The 24,717-nt window shown below is 38.7% G+C and overlaps 1 protein-coding gene across 1 annotated transcript in view; it reads right to left on the minus strand.

Annotated features, from left to right (window-relative positions):
* The window catches only part of LOC143667150 (S-adenosyl-L-methionine-dependent tRNA 4-demethylwyosine synthase TYW1), a 275,466-nt gene that overhangs the window by 36,059 nt on the left and 214,690 nt on the right, over nt 1-24,717 (minus strand). The window contains exon 14 of the mRNA XM_077141012.1: nt 23,240-23,350. Coding sequence (XP_076997127.1) covers nt 23,240-23,350 — 111 coding nt within the window. The remainder of the gene's footprint in view (nt 1-23,239; nt 23,351-24,717) is intronic.

A 24,717-nucleotide genomic window follows, 5' to 3' on the forward strand; every position in this document is an offset into this window, starting at 1 on the left:
AGAGTTCACCTACAGCGGTGGCTTAGACAGAGAGGCCGCATCTGAGCAACAGAAGAGGTTCTCTAGGAGTGACTCTTAGGCGTAATTTAGAGTAGGCTTAGTCTATCTTTTTCAGGAATAGGTTTCATAGGGGTGAACCCTAAGATTAAGGCCTTGGTCTATTGATTTGATTGTCCCTACTGCTTGCAAGAATATCAGAAATTCTCCAAATGGGGGAGCTGAATATTTCTGCCTTTCTTCCCAGTCCCCAAGGGGACTTTACAGATACTTCTTTACTCATTGCCTAAATTGCTCTGGGATATATCAGGGCATCACATTAACCTGGACAAACCAACAAGATCTCACTTCCTATTCAAGATTCCATGTACTTATGGTGTTCAACTAAACTGACCATACATGTGAAATTAGGTAATGCACTAACCAAAATATAAAATTTGCAACAAATAAACATCTCTCCCTTTAGTCTCACCCAGAGCTGAAGTTTTAAAATATGGATGATAACACCCTTTACCCTGTATTCTGCTCTACCTTAGACCTATCCAGATCAGCTTCATTCATATACTCAAAAGTCTGATGTCTTTTTCAACTTTTTTAACAGTTCCTATCTGGGGTAATGCTGATTTTCATAGCTTCAGAGCTCTAACTCTGAATCTTGGGTATCACAAAAATACCTGAAGTGTCTGCAAATGACCAGGTTACATGCAAACAGTTCAGTATGTCAGAATTTAGAAATAACAGTTACCACTCCTGAATATATGTGACGACTGTAAGAGCTTACAATCTTGGGCCCTTTACAATAGGCCCGAACTGATAACCTATGCTCTCAACTTCAGTTCATTGAGTTTTTATACTATAGTTAGTTCATATGATCAAGGCATGATAATATTTATTTTTGTTACTGACATTTCATTCAACATACAGTCCTTAAAGTTTATACACCTAGTTGCATGCCTTGTAACTTCAAACCTTCTTGTGGCCACTTAGTAGTTTGTTGTATGTATCCACCACAGAAATAATGCACTCTTAAACAACCAGTGGGTCAAAGAAATTGCTAGAGAAATTGTTAAATATCTGGAGATGAATGAAAATGAAACACTACCTATCAGAACTTACAGGATGCAGCAAAGGCAGTGCTGAGAGGGCAGCTGTGCTGGTTTGAAAGGATGTATGTCCTCAAGAAAAGCCATGTTTTAATCTAAATCCCATTTTGTAAAAGGCAGAATAATCCCTACTCAATACTGTATGTTCAAAACTGCTATTCAGTACTGTATGTTTGAAACTGTAATCAGATCATCTTCCTGGAGGTGTGATTTAATCAAGAGTGGTTGTTAAACTGGGTTAGGTGACGACATGTCTCCACCCATTTGGGTGGGTCTTGATAAGTTTCTGGAGTGCTGTAGAAGAGGAAACATTTTGGAGAATGAGAGAGATTCAGAGAGAGCCAGAGAAGAATGACATAGCCACGAGAAGCAGAGAGTCCACCTAGCCAGCGACCTTTGGAAATGAAGAAGGAAAACACCTCCCAGGGAGCTTCATGAAACAGGAAGCCAGGAGAGAAAGCTAGGAGATGATGCCTTGTTCGCCATGTGCCCTTTCAGCCAAAGAGAAATTGTGACTGTGTTTGCCATGTACCTTCTCACTTGCGAGAGAAACCCTGAACTTCATCGGCCTTCTTGAATCAAGGTATCTTTCCCTGAATGCCTTAGATTGGACATTTCTATAGACTTGTTTTAATTGGGACATTTTCTCAGCCTTAGAACCGTAAACTAGCGACTTATTAAATTTCCTTTTTTAAAAGTCATCCTATTTCTAGTATATTGCATTCCAGTAGCCAGCTAACAGTAGCTGATCGCCCTAAATATCTATATTAAAAAAAGAGAAAGCATAAGTCAAAGACTTAACAGTTGTTCTGAAGCAACAAGAGAAAGAAGAGCAAACTAACTTCAAAGCAAACAGAATAAGAGAAACAACTAAGATTAAAGCTGGATTAAGTGAATTGGAGAGCAAAAGAACAACAGAAAGAATCAATAAAACCAAAGTCGGTTTTTTGAGAAAATCAATAAAACTGACGGACCCCAGCAAGCAGACAAAGGAATAAAGGGAGAGGTTGCAAATACACAAAATCAGATATTAACGGGATCTCATTACCATGGATCCTGAAGAAAAAAAAATTGTAAGAGGATACTATGAATAACTATACACCAACAACCTAGACAACTTAGATGAAATAAACAAATTCTTAGAAACATATGAACTACTGACACTGACTCAAGAAGCAATAGAAGATCTCAACAAACCAATCACAGGTAAAGAGAATGAATCAATCAACAAAAATCTTCCTAAAAGGAAAAGCACAGGGCTGGATGGCTTCATGGGAATTTTATCAAACATTCCAAAAAGAACTAACACCAATACTGCTCAAACTCTTCCAAAATATTAAGGAAAAAGGAACACTACCTAACTCATTTTATGAAGCTAACATCATTCTAATACCAAAACTGGTAAAGATACTATAAAAAAATGAAAACTACAGACCAATCTCCCTTACAACCATAGATGCAAGTTCTCAACAAAACACTAGCAAATCAAATCCAATGATGCATTAAAAGAATTATACACCACAACTAAGTGGGATTTATACCAAGAATGCAAGGGCAGTTCAACACAAGAAAATAAAAATCAATGTAATATAGTACACTAACAAATCAAAAGGAAAAAGTCACATGATCATCTCAATTGATGCTGAAAAAACATTCGACAAAATTCAGCATTCTTTTCTTATGAAAACACTTTAAAAGGTAGGAATCGAAGAAAACTTCCTCAATAGGATAAAGGGCATATATAGAAAAACCCAGAGCCAGCATCATACTCAGTGGTGAAAGAGTGAAAGCCTTCCCTCTAAGATGGAACGAGGCAAGGTAGCCCTCTGTCACCACTATTATTCAACATTCTGCTAGAAGTTCTAGCTAGAGCAATCAGGCAGGAAAAAGAAATAAAAGGCATCCAAATTGGAAAGGAAGAAGTAAAATTTTCACTATTTGCAGATGACATGATACTATACCTGGAAAATTCTGAGTAATCTGCAACAGAGCTTTTTGAACTAATATCCAAATTCAGGAAAGTACTGGGATATAAGACTAATGTGCAAAAATCAGCAATGTGTCTATACACAAGCAATGACCTAACTGAGGAAATCATTAAGGAAAAAAAGTCCATTCCAAATAGAAAATAAAAGAATCAAGTATCTAGGAATAAACTTAATTAGGGATGTAAATGACCTGTACACAGAAAACTACATAACATTGTTAAAAGAAGCCAAAGAAGGGCTAAACAGGTGGAAAGATATTCCCTGCTCATGAGTAAGAAGGTTAAATGTAGTTAAGATAGCAATACTACCCAAATTGACCTAAGGATTCAGTGCAATACCAATCAAAATTCCAACAACCTTTGAAGACCTAGAAAAGCTAGTTATCAAATTCATTTGGAAGGGTAATAGACCTCAGATAGCTAAAAAGATCTTAAAAAAGAATAATGACATGGGGGGATCAATATTTCTTGAGTTTAAAGCTAGTGATAAAGCCACAGTGGTCAAAACAGCATGGTACTGTCACAAAGATAGACGTACTGACCAACGGGATTGAATTGAAATGCAGAAATCGAGACCACCAAATCCATGGTCGACTGCTCTTCAACAAGTCCCCCAAATCCACTGAACTGGGACACAATAGTCTTTTCAAAAAATGGGCAAGGGAGTACTGGATATCAAGTAGCCAAAAGAATGAAAGAGGACCCTTACCTTATACCTTATATAAAAATTAACTTAAATGGATCAAAGACATAAATATAAGAACCAGTATCATATAACTCCTATAAGAAAATATAGGGAAACATCTTCAAGACCTAGTAATAGGAGGTAGCTTCCTAAACTTTACACCCAAAGCACAAGCAATGAAAGGAAAAAAAGATAAATGAGAAATCCTCAAAATCAAATGCTTTTGTGTCTTTGTCAAAAAGTGAAGAGGCAGCCAACTCAATGGGAGAAACTATTTGGAAATCACATATGGGATAAAAGTTTGATATCCTGCATACATAAAGATGATACACCTCAACAACAAAAAAACAAACAACCCAATTATAAAATGGACTAAAGATATGACCAGACATTTTTTTTGCATGGGCAGGAACCGGGAATCAAACCCAGGTCTCCAGCATGGGAAATGAGCACTCTGCCTGCTGAGCCACTGTGGCCTGCCCATGAACAGACATTTTCAAAGAGCAAATACAAATGGCTAAAAAGCACATGAAGAGATGCTCATTTCTATTAGCTCTATAAGGGAAATGTGGATCAGACTAAAATGAGTTACCACTTCACACCTATAAGGATAGTGGCTATTAAACAAACAGGAAAGTACAAATATTGGAGGGGATGTGGAAATATTGGGACACTTATGCATTGCTGGTGGGAATGTATAATGGTACAGCTGCTGTGGAAGATAATTTGGCAGTTCCTTAGAAAACTAAATATCGAGTTGCCCTCTGACCTGGGTATACCAATACTCAGTATATACCCAGAAGAGCTGACAGCAATGACACAAACAGATATTTACCCATCAATGCTCATAGTAACATCACTCACAATTGCCAAAAGATGGAAACAACCTTAAGTGTCCATAAGCAGATGAGTGGAAAAACAAAATATGGTATGTAATATGATGGAACATTATGCAGTAGTAAGACAAAAGGACGTCCTGAAGAACATAACGGATGGGTGAAACTTGAGGACATAATGCTGAGTGAAGTAAGCCAAACACAAAAGGATATATATTGCATGATTTCGCTTTTATGACCTTGGTAAAGGTAAACTCAGAGGCTTATAATACAGAATACAGGGGACCTAGAGATACACAGAAGTTAGATATGGATGAATGGTTGGCTAATAAGGTTGAACTTAAATATACAGGAATGGATAGACGTGAAGGCAGTTCATTAGGGGGTCTATAAATAATAGTGCCATATTGAGGGAGAACATGATTTAAAGGGGTTGTACAGAGCCATGTATCGCACTGATTAACACTACAAATATAAGTAAGATCTTTTATGAACTTCCTCAAGGTTGTACAAAGATTTCAGTCTGGGTATGGACTGAAAACTACTATTGCATGCTATGGGCAATGTTTCACAGGAAGACATCAATAGCACAACAGCACTACCAGGGGTAAATAATGTGGGGGGGAGGGTGGAGAACAAAGTTAAGGGGAGGTTTGAGGAGCAAATAACATTTGGGTATGAGTGAAAATTACTATTGCATGCTATGGGCAATGTTTAAAAAGAAGACATCAGTAGTACGACAGCAATACCAGGGGTAAATAATTTGAGGGGTCGGAGGACAAAGTTAAGGGGAGGTTTGAAGAGTTAATAACATTTGGGTATGAGTGAAAACTACTATTGCATGCTATTGGCAATGTTTAGGAAAACATCAACAGTACAACAGCAATACCACGGGTAAATAATTTGGGGGGGAAGGAGGACAAAGTTAAGGGGAGGTTTGGATTTTCTATTTGGTGAGGATGTGTTTATTGGTTATTTTTCTCATGGGAGCAATGAAAATCGTCAACACTGAGAGTGTTGATGATTATACCAGTAAGTGAGGATAAAGTAGACATGGACCGGTGACTTTGAATATTACACATGATGACCAATGGATGGAGGTGGCTGAAGAACACACTGACTGACAAGTAGAATGGCAAGCTGTGGCGCAATCCTATGATCAAATATTGTGCTGCTATAGAAAGGAACAAAGTCATGAGGTATGCAAAAATGTGAATGAACCTGGGGACATTATGTGATGCAAAATAAGCCAAAAACAAAGGAGCAAATATTGTATGGTCTCATTTGGAAAATACTAAGAAGAAAATTGGGGCCTAGATTGTAAGCGCTTATAACAGTCATGTTTAGTTTGGAGCAGTAACTGTTATTTCTAGATTTTGAGATGCTATGCTATATATGTATAACTTTGTATTTCACTGGAACTTGGACACCTGTGTGGCACCTAAAATTTAGTAGGAATTCTGCATGTCTGAAAGTCAGTATTGCCACATACAACAACTGTTAAAGAAATTGAAAAAGAGATCAGGCTTCAATCAGAGGTAAGAACAAAGCTGATCAGGTTGGGACTAAGGTAAATAAGAAAACGGGGAAGGAGGACATTTTCTGTATTTTAGAATTTCACCTACTATATGAGACCAAAGGAAGAGAGGTTTATTTTGTCTAAAACCTAAATTTTCGGTAGCATATTACTGGACTTAACCTGTCTGGATAAATCATTTAAACAACCCAAATTCATAGAGCCCAGAATGGAAATGAGGGCTTGTAATTTCGTATAGCTTAATGTAATGCTTAGACACATCCCAGAATATGTTGAACAGATAATTAAAAAGCACTGGCAAAGTCCCTTAAGAGATGCAATAAAAAATATGGAACTAATATGAAAACTTCAATTTCTGGGTGAGACCAAAGGAAGAGATGTTTATTTGGTGCAAAATTTTTTGGCAGCACACTTTCTAATTTAACTTGTATGGTCAGCTAGCTTATTTGAACACCATAATTACATGGAAGCTTGAATAGCAAGTGAGATTTTGTTGGTTTATACAGGTTAGTGTGATATCCCAATAACATCCCAGAGTAAGCTGGGCAGAAGACAAAAAATTATTTGCAAAGTCCCAAGAGTGAGGGAAAAGGTGGAAATATTAAACTTCCCCACCTGGGTCAGACCTGATAGTCTCACAAGCAATGGGGACTGCCAAGTTGATGGACCAGGTCCTCAATCTTGGGGCTTGCCTTTATGAAAGTTATTCCTTCAAAGGACAAGCTAAGTCTATTTATGATCATGCCTAGAGTCACCCCCTAGACGACCTCTTTTGTTGCTCAGATATTGCATCTCTTTCTTAGCCCAATTCCACAAGTGAACTCACCACCCTCACCCCTACATGGGACATGATTCCCAGGGGTGTAAATCTGCCTGGCAACATGAGACAGGACTCCCAGGGATATGCCTAGACCTGGCATTATGGGATTGAGAAAGCCTTCTCAACCAAAGGGAGAAGAGAAATAAATGAAATAAAGTTCAGTGGCTGAGAGATTTAAAATAGAGTTGAGAAGTCATTCATTCTAGACGTTATTCTTAGGCAGTATACAGATACCCCTTTTCAGTTCTTGGTGTACTGGAATAGCTAGAGGGAAATACATAAAACTGTTGGATTGTAATCCAACGGCCTTGATTCTTGAAGATCACTGTATAACTATAAAGCTTTCAAGGTATGACTATGTGAGTGTGAAAACCTATGACTGGCATTCCCTTCATACAGTATATGGACAGATGAGTAAGAAAATAATGACAAATAAATAAATAAATAAGAGGGGGTGATGGGATGTTTTGGGTGTTCCTTTTCACTTTTATTTTTCTTGCTTCTGGAGTAATGAAAATGTTAAAAAATCAATTGGGATTATAAATGCACAGCTATATGATACTGTGAACCACTGAGCATACACTTTCGATGAGCATATGGTATGTGAATATATAACATCTATCAATAAAATTGCATTTAAAAAACCTAGGACAGAAAAAAAAAAGAAACCATTGTGATGAGAAGGCAGCAGTATGATATATTTAAGGTACTGAAAGAGAAAAATTGCCAATCGCAAATTCTTTATCTGGTGAAACTGTCCTTCAAAAATGAGGGAGAGGGATGCAAGGGTAGTTCAGTTGTAGAATTTCCACCTCCCATGCAGGAGACCTGGGTTTGATTATTGGCCATGTACTTCCCAAAAACAAATACACAAACAAAGAAGGAAAACAACAAAACAAAAGAAATTTCAACAAATGGTGCTGTAATAATGGGATACTCACATGGAAAAAGAATAAATTGTGACCCCAGTCATACAGCACACACACAAAAAAAAAAAAAAAATGAGGGAGAGTTTCAAGTATTCACAGAGAAGTTCATCAATAAGAGACCTGTCCTGAAAGAATTACTAAGGGGATTACTGCAGGTTGAAAGGAAAAGGCAGGAGACAGCGGCTTGAAGTAGTGTGAAAAAATGAAGATCATCAAAGGGTAACTAAAGGAGTAAATGCTAAACCTCAATGTACAACTCTACTTTAATTCATATAAAACTCAGAACACAGGGTGGGCCATGGTGGCTGAGCAGGCAGAGTTCTCACCTGCCATGCCAGAGACCTGGGTTTGATTTCCGGTGCCTGCCCATGCAAAACAAAACCTCAGAATACAATTGAACAAGAAAAAGGCATTTTACCTGACAATGTGTGTGCAAAATATAAAGTGCTAAAGTGGGACAAAAACAACACAAAGAGGGGAAACAAAGAGATATGGGGGCAGACAACGCGTATTCAACTGAAGCCAAGTTGATATCTTTCTAAATTGGTCAGTTATAGTTGCAGGTTATGTAATATAAACTCCAAGGTTACTACCAAGTAAGTATTTTAAAATATATATAGAAACAGGAATTAGAAAGGGATCAGTCAGGGACAAAGGAAAAGACCAACTATATAGAAATGGAGGTTCCAATAAAGGAAAAGAGAGACAATAAAAGATATGACATATAAAAACCAAAGGACAGGGTAGTGCAACAGTGGCTCAGTGGCAGAATTCTTGCCTGCCAGTCTGAGACCCGGGTTTGATTCCTGGTGCCTGCCCATGCCCAAAAAACAAACAAACAAAAAAAACCAAAGGACAAAATGGCTTAAATAGTGTATCTACAGTAATAACACTGAAAGTTAATGGATTAAACACCCCAATCAAAGACACAGGTTGGCACAATGGATAAAACAACATGATACAACTATATGTTCTTTACTAGAAGCTCACCTTGGACCCAAAGATGCAAACAGGTTGAGAGTAAAAGGCTGGAAAAAGGTACTTCTCGGAAACAGTAATCAAAAAAGACCTTAGGTAGCTGTACTAATATTAGGCAAAACAGACTTTAAGTCAAAAGCTGTTATAAGAGACAAAGAAGAACACAATATATTATTAAAAGGGACAAACCACCAAGAAGAAATATCATAAATATTTATGTACCAAACCTGGGTGCCCACAAATATATGAGACAGACACTGACAAAACTGAAGGTAGAAACAGACATCTCTACAATGACAGGTGGAGATTTCAATACCCAGATGGACCATCTAATCAGAAGATCAATGAGGAAACAGAAAACTTGAATAACATCATAAATGAATTAGACCTAACAGACATATACAAAATATTTCACCCCAAAACAGCAGGATATATATTCTTCCGAAATGCACATGGATTATTCTCCAGGATAGATCACCTACTGGGTCATAAAATAAGTTTAGAAAGACTGAATTCACACAAAGAATCTCTCTGACTATATTGGAATGAAGGTGGAAATCAGTAGCTAGTGAATAGGAAAACCCACAAATATCTGAAGGTTGAATAACACACTTTAAAATAATTAGTGGGTTGAAGAAGAAATTTCAAGAGAAATCAGTAAATATTTTGAGATAAATGAAGACAACACAGCATATCAAAACTTATGGGATGCATCAAAGGCAGCAGTGAGAAGAAAATTTATAGCCCCAAATGCCTACGTTAAAAAAGAAAAAGCTCCTCCTCCTTAGTGGCGTCCTCGCGCCATCCTCACAAAACCACCGGGAGGCTCCAGCTTTGATGCAGTGTCCCCCAGGGTGGTGGGCGCTCCACTGCGTCCTCGCCCGCTGCGGCCTTGGTGGCTGATGCCTGTTTCCCAGCCTTTCACCACGTCCTTGTGTCCTCTCCCGTCCCTCCTTCCCTGAGCACGCCTGGGGCGCCCACGCTGGCCGGGAAGAGGTGCCACTCCTGAGGCGGATCCCACCCCCCTGAGGAGGATCCCGCCCCTGAGGAGGAGGGAACGCGACAGCTCCCTTCTGGTCAGGGTGGGCGCCATGGGGTGGCCACGAATCTGAAGGCAGGTGGTGAATCAGAAGGTCAACAGGAAAGTTCTCATGCACCGAGAGGAGGTCGCCTTGGGAAGGTGCGGGGCTACGAGGACAGCCACCCCCAGTAACGGTGCTGCTGCTTCTGCCATCACAAAATAATTTGATTTGTAAGGCACAACCTCTGGGAGGACTTCCGGAGAAGATGGCGGCTTAGTAAGATGCGCAGGTCTTAGTTCCTTCTCCAGAACAGCTACTAAAGAAACAGAAACGGTACAGAACAGCTCCCGGAGCCACGACAGAGACTAAAAAGACAGCGAACCCCATTCTGGAATGGCGGAACCAGCTGGGAGAATCCGCTACGGTGAGATCCCCGAGGGGTGCGCTTTCCTGGGCCATGGCGGCTGGTGGCCGGAGCCCCTCCCTCCCTCCTTCCCGGGCTGGCTGAGAGAATTGGACAGGCGGTCCCCTCAAGCGGCGGCGGCCGGCACCCCGCCACGTGCGGATTTCCGGGCTGGCTGGGAGATTTGGACAGGCGGTCCCCTAGAGCCGCAGCGGCCAGCGTCCCCCCCATGCGTGGATTACCGGGATGGCTGGGTGATTCGGATCGGCACTCCCCCAAGCCACAGTGGCCAGCGCCCCCCCCCCCATATGCGGATTCCCGGACCGGCTGGGAGAATCGGATCGGCACTCTCCCAAGCCGCAGTGGCCGGCGCCTCCACCGCGCGCAGATTCCCAGGCCGGCTGGGAGATTCGGATCGGCACACCCCCAAGCCGCTTCGGCTGGCAACCGTCCCCCACAGCGAGAGTCTTCCAAAGTTAAAGGAGCCACAGCATCTTTTACTGGTGGGACCCAAAGACAGATGAGCGCCACATACTGGGCAGGATAAGAAAAACAGAGCCCAGAGATTTCACAGGAAAATCTTTCAACCTGCTGGGTCCCACACACAGGGAAATCTGATTAAATGCGCAGACGCCAGCAAAAAATAACAGATCACGCCAGGAAAATTGAAGATATGGCCCAATCAAAGGAACAAACCAATAGTTCAAATGAGATACAGGAGCTGAGACAACTAATTCTGAATATACGAACAGAAATGGAAAACCTCTTCAAAAACCAAATCAATAAATTGAGGGGGAGGACATGAAGAAGACATGGGCTGAACAAAAAGAAGAAATAGAAAGTCTGAAAAAACAAATCACAGAACTTATGGGATTGAAGGACAAAGTAGAAAAGATGGAAAACACAATGGATACCTACAATGGTAGATTAAAGAGACAGAGGCTAGAATTAGTGAACTGGAGGATGAAACATCTGAATTCCAAAAAGAAACAGAAACTATAGGGAACGAATGGAAAAATTTGAGCAGGGGATCAGGGAACTGAATGATAATATGAAGCGCACAAATATACGTGTTGTGGGTGTCCCAGAAGGAGAAGAGAAGAGAAAAGGAGGAGAAAAACTAATGGAAGAAATTATCACTGAAAATTTCCCAACTCTTACGAAAGACCTAAAATAACAGATCCAAGAAGTGCAAACCCCAAAGAGAATAGACCCAAATAGGCGTTCTCCTAGACACTTACTAGTTAGAATGTCAGAGGTTAAAGAGAAAGAGAGAGTCTTGAAAGCAGCAAGAGAAAAACAATCCATCACATACAAGGGAAACCCAATAAGACTGTGTGTAGATTTCTCAGCTGAAACCATGGAAGCTAGAAGACAGTAGGATGATATATTTAAATTACTACATGAGAAAAACGGCCAACCAAGACTTCTAAATCCACCAAAACTGTCCTTCAAAAATGAGGGAGAAATCAAAACATTTTCAGACAAAAAGTCACTGACAGAATTTGTGACCAAGAGACCAGCTCTGCAAGAAATACTAAAGGGAGCACTAGAGTCAGATACGAAAAGACAGAAGAGAGAGGTATGGAGAAGAGTGTAGAAAGAAGGAAAATCAGATATGATATATATAATACAAAAGGCAAAATGGTAGAGGAAAATATTATCCAAACAGTAATAACACTAAATGTTAATGGACTGAATTCCCCAATCAAAAGACATAGACTGGCAGAATGGACTAAAAAACAGGATCCTACATGCTGTCTACAGGAAACACATCTTAGACCCAAAGATAAACATAGCTTGAAAGTGAAAGGTTGGGAAAAGATATTTCATGCAAAGAACAACCAGAAAAGAGCAGGAGTAGCTATACTAATATCCAACAAATTAGACTTCAAATGTAAAACAGTTAAAAGAGACAAAGAAGGACACTATCTACGAATAAAAGGAACAATTAAACAAGAAGACATAACAATCATAAATATTTATGCACCGAACCAGAATGCCCCAAAATACGTGAGGAATACACTGCAATCACTGAAAAGGGAAATAGACACATATACCATAATAGTTGGAGACTTCAATTCACCACTGTCATCAATGGACAGAACATCTAGACAGAGGATCAATAAAGAAATAGAGAATTTGAATATTACAATAAATGAGCTAGACTTAATAGACATTTACAGGACATTACATCGCACAACAGCAGGATACACCTTTTTCTCAAGTGCTCATGGATCATTCTCAAAGATAGACCACATGCTGGGTCACAAAGCAAGTCTTAACAAATTTAAAAAGATTGAAATCATACACAACACTTCCTCGGATCATAAAGGAATGAGGTTGGAAATCAATAATAGGCGGAGTGCCAGAAAATTCACAAATACGTGGAGGCTCAACAACACACTCTTAAACAACGAGTGGGTCAAGGAAGAAACTGCAAGAGAAATTAGTAACTATCTCAAGGCGAATGAAAACGAAAACACAACATGTCAAAACCTATGGGATGCAGCAAAGGCAGTGCTAAGAGGGAAATTTATTGCCCTAAATGCCTATATCAGAAAAGAAGAAAAGGCAAAAATGCAGGAATTAACTGTCCACTTGGAAGAACTGGAGAAAGAACAGCAAACTAACCCCAAAGCAAGCAAAAGGAAAGAAATAACAAAGATTAGAGCAGAAATAAATGAAATTGAAAACATGAAAACAATAGAGAAAATCAATAAGACCAGAAGTTGGTTCTATGAGAAAATCAGTAAGATTGATGGGCCCTTAGCAAGATTGACAAAAAGAAGAAGAGAGAGGATGCAAATAAATAAGATCAGAAATGAAAGAGGAGACATAACCACTGACCTCACAGAAATAAAGGAGGTGATAACCGGATACTATGAACAACTTTACGTTAATAAATACAACAATTTAGATGAAATGGACGGGTTCCTGGAAAGGCATGAACAACCAACTTTGACTCAAGAAGAAATAGATGACCTCAACAAACCAATCACAAGTAAAGAAATTGAATCAGTCATTCAAAACCTTCCCAAAAAGAAAAGTCCAGGACCAGATGGCTTCACATGTGAATTCTACCAAACATTCCAGAAAGAATTAGTACCAACTCTCCTCAAACTCTTCAAAATAATCGAAGTGGAGGGAAAGCTACCTAATTCATTCTATGAAGCCAGCATCACCCTCATACCAAAACCAGGCAAAGATATTACAAAAAAAGAAAACTACAGACCAATCTCTCTAATGAATATAGATGCAAAAATCCTCAACAAAATTCTAGCAAATCGAATCCAACAATACATTAAAAGAATTATACATCATGACCAAGTAGGATTCAGCCCAGGTATGCAAGGATGGTTCAACATAAGAAAATCAATTAATGTAATACACCATATCAACAAATCAAAGCATAAAATCACATGATCATCTCAACTGATGCAGAGAAGGCATTTGACAAGATTCAACATCCTTTCCTGTTGAAAACACTTCAAAAGATAGGAATACAAGGGAACTTCCTTAAAATGATAGAGGGAATATATGAAAAACCCACAGCTAATATCATCCTCAATGGGGAAAAACTGAAAACTTTCCCCCTAAGATCAGGAACAAGACACGGATGTCCATTATCACCACTATTATTCAACATCGTGTTGGAGGTTCTAGCCAGAGCAATTAGACAAGAAAAAGAAATACAAGGCATCAAAATTGGAAAGGAAGAAGTAAAACTATCACTGTTTACAGACGATATGATACTATACGTCGAAAACCCGAAAAAATCCACAACAAAACTACTAGAGCTAATAAATGAGTACAGCAAAGTAGCAGGTTACAAGATCAACATCCAAAAATCTGTAGCATTTCTATACACTAGCAATGAACAAGCTGAGGGGGAAATCAAGAAACGAATCCCATTTACAATTGCAACTAAAAGAATAAAATACCTAGGAATAAATTTAACTAAAGAGACAAAAAACCTATATAAAGAAAACTACAAAAAACTGTTAAAAGAAATCACAGAAGACCTAAATAGATGGAAGGGTATACCGTGTTCATGGACTGGAAGACTAAGATGTCAATCCTACCTAAATTGATTTACAGATTCAATGCAATACCAATCAAAATCCCAACAACTTATTTTTCAGAAATAGAAAAACCAATAAGCAAATTTATCTGGAAGGGCAGGGTGCCCCGAATTGCTAAAAGTATCTTGAGGAAAAAAAACGAAGCTAGAGGTCTCACGCTGCCGGACTTTAAGGCATATTATGAAGCCACAGTGGTCAAAACAGCATGGTATTGGCATAAAGATAGATATATCGACCAATGGAATCGAATAGAGTGCTCAGATATAGACCCTCTCATCTATGGACATTTGATCTTTGATAAGGCAGTCAAATCAACTCACCTGGGACAGAACAGTCTCTTCAATAAATGGTGCCTAGAGAACTGGATATCCATATGCAAAAGAATGAAAGAGGACCCGTATCTCACACCCTATACAAAAGTTAACTCAAAATGGATCAAAGATCTAAACATTAGGTCTAAGACCATAAAACAGTTAGAGGAAAATGTAGGGAGATATCTTATGAATCTTACAATTGGAGGCAGTTTTATGGACCTTAAACCTAAAGCAAGAGCACTAAAGAAAGAAATAAATAAATGGGAACTCCTCAAAATTAAACACTTTGTGCATCAAAGAACTTCATCAAGAAAGTAGAAAGACAGCCTACACAATGGGAGACAATATTTGGAAACGACATATCAGATAAAGGTCTAGTATCCAGAATTTATAAAGAGATTGTCCAACTTAACAACAAAAAGACAGCCAACCCAATTACAAAATAGGAAAAAGACTTGAACAGACACCTCTCAGAAGAGGAAATACAAATGGCCAAAAGGCACATGAAGAGATGCTCAACGTCCCTGGCCATTAGAGAAATGCAAATCAAAACCACAATGAGATATCATCTCACACTCACCAGAATGTCCATTATCAACAAAACAGAAAATGACAAGTGCTGGAGAAGATGCAGAGAAAGAGGCACACTTATCCACTGTTGGTGGGAATGTCAAATGGTGCAACCACTGTGGAAGGCAGTTTGACGGTTCCTCAAAAAACTGAATATAGAATTGCCATACGACCCAGCAATACCATTGCTGGGTATCTACTCGAAGGACTTAAGGGCAAAGACACAAACGGACATTTGCACACCAATGTTTATAGCAGCATTATTTACAATTGCAAAGAGATGGAAACAGCCAAAATGTCCATCAACAGACGAGTGGCTAAACAAACTGTGGTATATACATATGATGGAATATTATGCAGCTTTAAGACAGGATAAACTTATGAAGCATGTAGTAACATGGATGGACCTAGAGAACATTATGCTGAGTGAGTCTAGCCAAAAACTAAAAGACAAATACTGTATGGTCCCACTGATGTGAACCGACATTCGAGAATAAACTTGGAATATGTCATTGGTAACAGAGACCATCAGGAGTTAGAAACAGGGTAAGATAATGGGTAACTGGAGCTGAAGGGATACAGACTGTGCAACAGGACTAGATACAAAAACTCAAAAATGGACAGCACAATACTACCTAATTGTAATGTAATTAGGTTAAAACACTGAATGAAGCTGCATCTGAGCTATAGTTTTTTGTTTGTTTGTTTGTGTTTTTTGTTCTTTTTCCTTTTTTTCATTTTTATATATTTTTTCATTTTCTATTTTTATTATTTTTATTTTTTTCTCTATATTATCATTCTATATCTTTTTCTGTTGTTTTTCTAGTTCTTTTCCTTATTCGATGCAAATGTACTAAGAAATGATGATCATACATCTATGTGATGATATTAAGAATTACTGATTGCAAATGTAGAATGGAATGATTTCTAAATGTTGTGTTAGTTAATTTTTTTTAATTAATAAAAAAAAAAAGGGGCTAAGATCAAAGACCTACCTCCCTTCAATCATTCATGAAGATGATAGTATAACTATATGGCTTATAGCAGCAAACTAATCCCATAGCAAGCAAAAGGAAAGAAAGAACAAAAATTAGGGCAGAAATAAATGAAATAAAGAATAAACAAAATAGAACAAAACTAAAAGTTGATTCTTTGAAAAGATCAATAAAATTGACAAACCCTTAGCAAGACTGACAAAGAAAAAGAGAGAAGACACAAATAAATAAAATCAGAAATGAGGAGGGACATCATAAGTGACCCCACAGGAATTAAAAGGATCATAATAGGATACTATGAACAACTATATGCAAATTAGACAACCTAGATGAAACAAATTTCTAGAAGCACGCAAACAACCTACATTGACTCTACAAGAAATAAAAGACCTCAGCAAACAAATTACAAGCAAAGAGATTGAATCAGGCATTAAAAATCTTCAAAAGAAAAGCCCAGGACCAAGTAGCTTCACAGGTGAATTCTACCAATCATTCCAAGAAGAATTAATAACAATTCTGCTCAAACTATTCAAAAAATTTGAAGAGGAGGAAACAATACCTAACGCATTCAATGAGGCCAACAACACCCAAATACCATAGCCAGACAAAGACACTATAATAAAATCACAGACCAATTCTGTTATGAATGCTGATGCAAAAATCCTCAACAAAATACTTGCAAACTGAATCCAATAGCATATCAAAAGACTTATATACCATGATTAAGCATGTTTTAACCCAGGTATGCAAGAGTGGCTCAACATAAGAAAATCAATTAATGTAATCATGGCATCAACAGAATGAAGGGAAAAAAAACACAACTATCACAAATGATGCAGAAAAGGCACTTGGCAAAATTCAGTATCCTTTGTTGATATAAAAACAATTAGAAAAATAGGAGTAGAAGGAAACCTCCTCAACATGATAAAGGGCATGTATGAACCACTCCCCTAACCCCCACCATCCCCCCCCAATACTAGCATCATACTCAGTGGTGAAAGACTGAAAACTTTCCCTCCAAGATCTGGAACAAAACAAGGATGCCCAATGTCACCACTGTTATTCAATATAGTCTTGGATGTCCTAGCCAGAGCAATTAGGCAAAAAAATAAAATAAAATAAAAATAAAAAAAATAAATAAAAGCCATCAAATTGTAAAGGAATAAGCAAAACTTTCACTATGTGCAAATTACATGATCTTATATTTATAAAGTCCCAAGAAATCAACAACAAAGCTACTAAAGCGAAGAAATGAATTCAGCAAAGTGGTGAGGTACGAGATCAACATGCAAAAATCAGGAGTGTTTCTACGCATTAGTAATGATCAATCTCAGGAGGAAATCAAGAAAAAAAGTCCATTTACAATAGAAAGTAAAAGAAACAAATACCTAGGAATAAATTTAACCAAGGATGTAAAGAATTTATACACAGAAAACTACAAAACACTGCCAAAAGAAGTTAAAGAAGACCTGAATAAATGGAAGGACATTCCAATTAGAAGACTAAATATTGCTCAGATGTCAATTCTACCCAAAATGATTTATAGATTCAATGCAATTCCAATCAAAATACCAATAGCTTACTTTGCAGAAATGAAAAAGCCCAATATCAAATTTATTTGGAAAGGTAAAGGGCTTTCAATAGCCAAAAACATGTTGAAAAAGAAGAACTGAGTTGGAGGATTCACACTTCCTGACTTTAAAAACAAAGCTACAGTAGTGCTTGGTGCATAGTACTGGCACAGGGACAGAATACATCAATGAATGGAATAGAACTGAGAATTCAGAAATAGACCCTCACATCCATGACCAACTGATTTTCAACAAGGCTGCCAAGTCCATTCAAATGGAAAAGAATAGTCTCTTCAATTAATTGGGCAGGAAAAACTGGATCTCCATTTGAAAAAGAAAGAAGGAGAACCCCTACCCTATACCTCTTAGAAAGCTCAGCTCAAAATGGGTCAAAGGACTAAATATAAAATCCAGAACTATCAAAATCTTCAAAAGACACAAAGGGAAGCATCGCCAAGACTATGTATTAGGCAATGGTTTCTTAGACTTTACAACCACAGCGCTAGTAATAAAAGAAAAAAATAGATAAATAGGAACTCGCAAAATTAAAGACATTTGTACAACAAAAGACTTTGCCACAAAAGTGAAAAGTCAACCTACTCAATGGGAGAAAATATTTGGAAGCCAAATATCCAATAAGGGTTTAATATCCAGAATGTATAAGGAAATCTTTCAACTCAACAATAGAAAGACGAAGAAACCAATTTAAAAATGGGCAAAAGACCTAAATAAACATTTCTCCAAATAGGCTAAATGGCTAAAAATCACATGAAAAGAGGCTCAACATCACTAGCTAGTAGGAAAATGCAAATCAAAACCACGATGTGTTGATATTTCACACCCACAAGAATGGCTATTATTAAAAAAGCAGAAAATTACAAGTATTGGAGAGGATGTGGAGAATAGGAACACTAACGCTGATGGGACTGTAAAATAGTGAGACCACCATGGAAGAATATAGAATTACTGTAAGACCCAGCAATACCACTACTAGGAATAAGTGGTAAGACTTGAAAGCAGAGACTCGAACGGATATTTGGACACCAATGTTCTTAGGGGCATTATTCACAGTTGCCAAAAGTTGGAAGCAACCCAAGTGTCGTCTATCACTTGGATGGACAAACAAAAAAACAAAAGGAAATTTGGCAGCCTTTGTACACCCCGAGGCTGGGACAGAAGGGTGGTCAAGCCAGCTGGGGCAGGAACTTGGCTCCAGATGGGGAGAAGGCCCTGCAGGGATTGCCAGATACGTACCGGGCGCCCCGGATGGGTGGTGTGGTGGTTGCTGCAGTACCCCTTAAAACCACCATTTTTTTAAGACCTGCCTCATGCCTGGCACCACTTGGTGGCACGGTGGAGGTGTGGGGGAAGATTCACAGGAAGGATCTGGGTCCCCAAGATCCCACAGAAAGGGTACCAGAGTAGAGCAGCGGCTTCAGAGACTGGTGGGCCTTGCAAAGGCCCTGGGGCAGAGGACACCTGGCACCCTGGGGGTGATGGGGGTGGAGGGCAAGGCCCCTGGCCTGGGCTTCTGTTGGGAGAAGAGGGGAGAAGGCCTGGCCCCAAGCCAAGGTTATAGGAAACCAAGTTTAATTTAATGACAAATATTTGAGAAAAAACAGTCATTTGGAGGACCAAGCTAGGCCCAGCGGCCCTTTTACCACAATTTTCCCAAAGCGGGTCTCCCCTGGGATCAGCCCTGCAATGCCGCCGCACAGGATTCCTCCTCCTTATTCCCGGGGGTCCCAAGTGGGGGCGCACACGGCGGGCTGCACCGAGGAGGTGCCGCCCACTGCCGCCGATGCGCGGCGTGCTCCCAGCAGACTGCGATCTGGCACCTGCTGCGGTGGTGACGAGGATCGTGGGTTAGGGTTAGGGTTAGAGCTGCGGCGGTGCTGACGAGGATCGTGGGTGGCAGCACCGTGGGCTAAGGGAAGTGGCTGTGGCAGGTGAGCCTGTGGCTGCAGCGTCGGGAGCACCGCTGCGGGGCCCTGCAGGTGGCCGAGAAGTGGCTGCTGTCGGTGACGCACTGCTTCGACGTGTGAGCCTGGCCCGTCCCAGGTGCCCCCGATTCCGCGTCCTGGGCCACCTTTTGGCGGGGCAGTCTCCATGGGTCGCTGGCCTCCCCTCCTGCTGCTTTCCCTGCCCACCCTCCAATTCTGACCACATGGGGCTAGGAGGGACCTCCACCCCGCACCCTCCACTGAGGTTGGCCCGCAGCCCCTGTCCTCTCTGGGAGACTCTGCTGTATGGGTCATATGGTAAAATATTATTTCATTATATGGATATAGCACACTTATTTATCCATTCATCAGTTTATGGGAATTTGGTTTTTTTCCTACTTTTTAGCTTCTATGAGTATGCTGCTATGAACAGTCATATACGTTTCAGTGTGGTCATATTTTGATTTCTCTGGTGCATAAAACTAAGAGTAGAATTTCTACATCAAATAGTCTATATTTAGCCTTTTGAGGAACTGCGAGACTGTTTTCCAAAGTGGCAGTGCCCATTTATATACCCACTAGCAATGCCCAAGGGTTCCAATTTCTCCATATTTTCACCAATAATTGTCATCTGTTTTTTTTGTTTTTTTTTAGTTATTATTGTTATGGCCATTCTAGACAGGGTGAAGTGATATTTCATTTGGGCTTTTAATTTACATTTCCCTAATAACTAATGATGTTGAATACCTTTTTATTTGCTTATTGGCCATTTGTATGTCTTTGGAGGAATGTCTATGTGAACACTTTGCTCATTTTTAAAACTGGGTTACCTGTCTTTTCATTGTTACAAGAGTTCTTTATATCTTCTAGATACATGCCCCTTATCAGATATATTATTTGCAAATATTTTCCTCCATTCTGTGAGTTGGTCTTTCATGCTATTTATAATTTAGAATAGTAAATGAAGGAAATAACTCAAACGTCCAACATTAGATATCTGACAGTAAAGCACAGTGCATCCACACAATCAAAGACCATGCAGGCATGAAAGGAATGAGGAATATCTCTATGTACTGCCATGAAGTAATCACACAGACACACTGTTAGTATAAGCAGAAGTGTGCACCATGTATACTCTGTAATTAAGGGGCTATGGGGGAAGATACATGCTTATGTTAATATACATGCTAATATTAAGAAAAATGGAAGTTAAACCATCATGTATTTTTGCCTAAAAGTAGGAGGAGGCAATAGATGGAAAACAATTTGTGATAGAAATTAAGATATCTCTTGTTTAATAAATTTCACTTTAAGGCCTCGTAACTATTCTATATAGTTACAGAACAATTAAACAAAAACAATTCCTAAAAATTGAAAGCAATTGGAAAAAGTGAACCTTAGTGTTTACTGAGCTTATGATATAACCACCACAAAGAAGAGTTTTTAAAGTGACTTTAAAGTGCAAGAATTTTATTATATATCCTTAAAGGAGCATACACTAGTGACAAAAAGAAAAAAGGCAAACAAAAATTTTAAACTGCTTTCAGTAATCATACTATTGGTGGTAATTTTGGTATTATTATTATGAGACTATTATATTATGGGACAAAGGAAACGTGAAATTACATGTATCACTGAGATTTTCAGCAGTAGAAACGGATATAAGGTAGAAAAGATTAATTAAAAACTTTGTAATTCTGAATCTGAACTGGAAATATGGATATTAAGTATTTTCTCTTAAAAAATTTTTCTGGGGCAGGCCCCAGTGGCTCAGAGGCAGAGTTCTCGCCTGCCATGTGGAGGCCCAGGTTCGATTCCCAGTACCCGCCGGTGCAAAAAAACAAAACAAAACAAACTTTTCTGTTTTTTAGCTAAGCTCTATCCATAGAAAAGTTCTCTCCTTTTGGATTCCTTATTCAGATAATTAGGAATCCAAAGAAGAGGGGCATCCTAGTGCCCAATCAATCTATGGACTCTATATTTTAAAAAAAAGGAACTAAAAGAAATTGAGAATCCGAGTCAGGAGCAGGAAATGTACAAAGTGGGCCTGGAACATTGTGTCATACTACAATGCAAGGGTCATATAAAGGACTCAAGAACCTATTTGAAGAAACTCCAGCTAACCAAAGACGAGAAAATTTAGGTAACAATGAGAATAATAACTACAGTGGCCTGAAATAAACATTTTAAATCAATGAGTTAATAATTATACAAAAAAATAAAAAATGAATCACTTCATGAATCAGTTCTGGATGATGATTGTGAACCAATTCATTATTCTGAAAATGAGGAAATAAAGGGAAAGAATAAAGTGTAAATCCTATCTTCCCTATATAAATTATAATATCTCAGGGTGATGAGAGCTGACGAGGGACGATTCTATTTATAGAAATATTTCAGCCAATAAATAAGAAAGAAATAACAGAATGAGAGTTTTCCCATTTTGTAACCCCTAAGACACTACTAGATTTATGCAATGATTAGTGGCTACTAATATAACATATAAAAAAGACAACTAGATATTATATACTTCCTGAGGGTAGTATACAATACCACCAATGGATTATTCTTGAAACATAAACAGACACACAAACCTGGATCTGATAAATTTAGTCTAGAGGTAACTACTATTCCCTAGGAAATTGAGGGGCAGAGGAACATGTTAAAGGCCACAATGGGGATGCAATCACAGCAAAATCTAAAATAGGGAACTAGATAGGATAAATGATCTGTTTTTTCAATTCTTCAAATTATGAGGGGGAAAATAAAAATCGAAGAGGAACTGATAGATTAAAATAAATTTAAGAGATAAACAACCCAATTACAATGTATGGCCCTTATTTAGATACTGATTCTAAAATCCTCTTTAAAAAAAAGAACTGGGAAAATCTGAACCCTACATATTCAATAGATCATTGTGAAATGATTCTAGATGTGAGAATGGTATTCTGGATAAGCATTTTTAAAGAACACATATTTTTAGAGATATATACCTTTTTTAGAGAAATACACTTAAATAGCTACAGATGTATAATATAATGTTGGGGTTTGCTTCAAAATAATCTAAGGTAACGGCAGAGAAAATGGGTAGGGATATAGCTGAAACTAGACTAAGCTGCTCATGAGTTGATAATTTTTGAAGCTGGATGATGGTTGGATAGGGTTTCATTAAACAATTCTCCCTACTTTTGTATATGATTAAAGTTTTCCATTAAAAAAAGAAACAGGTTTTTAAAAAGCCACCTACTAAAATATAAGCAATTAAAGAGCAAGAGCTTTGTCTTCTTCACTGCTCTTACCCCCAATGCTCACAAGGGTGCCAGGTTTTTTATATTGTTTCTGAATGAATAAATAAAACAAATAAGTGCGGCCTCCTTTATCGAGTTTTAAAGGATTTTTAACTCTGCTGTGGCCAGCAGAGCCCCAGGGTCAAGCTGGCAGGACATTTGCCAGCAACAGCTCACCTTCACCTCGATGAAGTCGGGCCTCCCAAGGGCCACCAGCTCCGCATAGGCCTGCAGCTCATCCACATTCCAGGCTTTCACCAGTGTCAGTCTGTAGACAGTGCGCTGTTGCTAAAGCAAAGGAAAGACCACATTAACCGAGCAAATGTCAAGTAGTAACCAAGGAGAAGTCTCAAAAATTTGTAACCCTAGTGGTAAGAAAGATAATGTCTATATTTTAGAACCATACATACTCTTTGAAACCAAAGGAAGAAAGGTTTATTTGGTCTGGAATCGAAATTTTCTGTAGCATATAATCTAACTCAACCTATCTGTATAGCTCATTTGAACAACTGAAACACAGGGAGCCCAGAATAAGAAAGAGGGCCTTTAATCCTTTATACAGTAATGTAGTGCCTAGATACATCCTTGAGTATATTAAGCAGATAATCAAAAAGTATTGGCAAAGTCCCTTGAGGAATGGGAGAAAAAATATGGAACTATTGATCTTTACCATCAAGAAATCCCCTGATCTTGTGTCAAACTTTAGGGACACCCAAATCAATAAGCTATACCCTTGACCTTGAGGCTTACTCTCATGAAGCTTATGTGGGTAGCAAAGAAGCTTACCCTACCTATAGGTATGCTTTAGAGTTACTTCTGGAGGATCTCATTATGCTCAGATGTGGCCTCACTCTAAGTCCAGTGCTACAAGTGACATCATTGTCCTCCTGCCTACGTGGGATATAACATCCAGGAGTGGAAGTCTCCCTGGTGACATGGGAAATGACTCCCAGGGATGAATCTGGCCCTGGTACTGTGGAATCAAGAATTCCATCCTGACCAAAAGGGGAGAAAAGAAATGTAACTAATAAAGTATCAGTGGCAGAGAGAGTTCAAATAGAGTCAAGAGGCTACTCTGGAGGTTGCTCCTATGCAAGCTTCAGTTAGACCTTGCTACCTATCATAACCTGCCAAACCCCAACCAAGACTATTCCAGTCAATCCTAAAAAAAGACCTAGGGCAATATATAAGATTCCACAAGGGTACCATGCACTAGAGTAACTTTCTAGAAACCTACAACCTCCAGATGGGTCCCTGCACCAGATTAAGTTCTGAAACCTAGAGGGTCCAGTCTCTCCACAACATCAGATAGTTCCATCTCCCTATCCCATATTAGTGACAGACCCTTCCATCAGGAAAAAGTTAGAATGGTCATAGCCCAAACACCACTAAAGAGTGGGAGAGAAAGATCAAAGGTGATTGTGGAATTATACAGAGAAGATAGGATTTAACAAATGAGTATGAATGCGGAATCATTAAATTGATATCTCTTTTAGTCTCCAGTATCTTAGAGCAGCTAGAAGTAAAAACCTATAATTGTGGAATTGTAACCCATGTCAAACTCTGAAATATGTGCTACAGCTAATTGTGGTGCTGTGCTTTGAAATTTATTGCTTTTTTTGCATATATGTTATTTTTTACAAAAAAGAAAGAAA

The sequence above is a fragment of the Tamandua tetradactyla genome, chromosome 23 (genome assembly GCF_023851605.1).
Source record: "Tamandua tetradactyla isolate mTamTet1 chromosome 23, mTamTet1.pri, whole genome shotgun sequence".
NCBI lineage: Eukaryota > Metazoa > Chordata > Mammalia > Pilosa > Myrmecophagidae > Tamandua > Tamandua tetradactyla.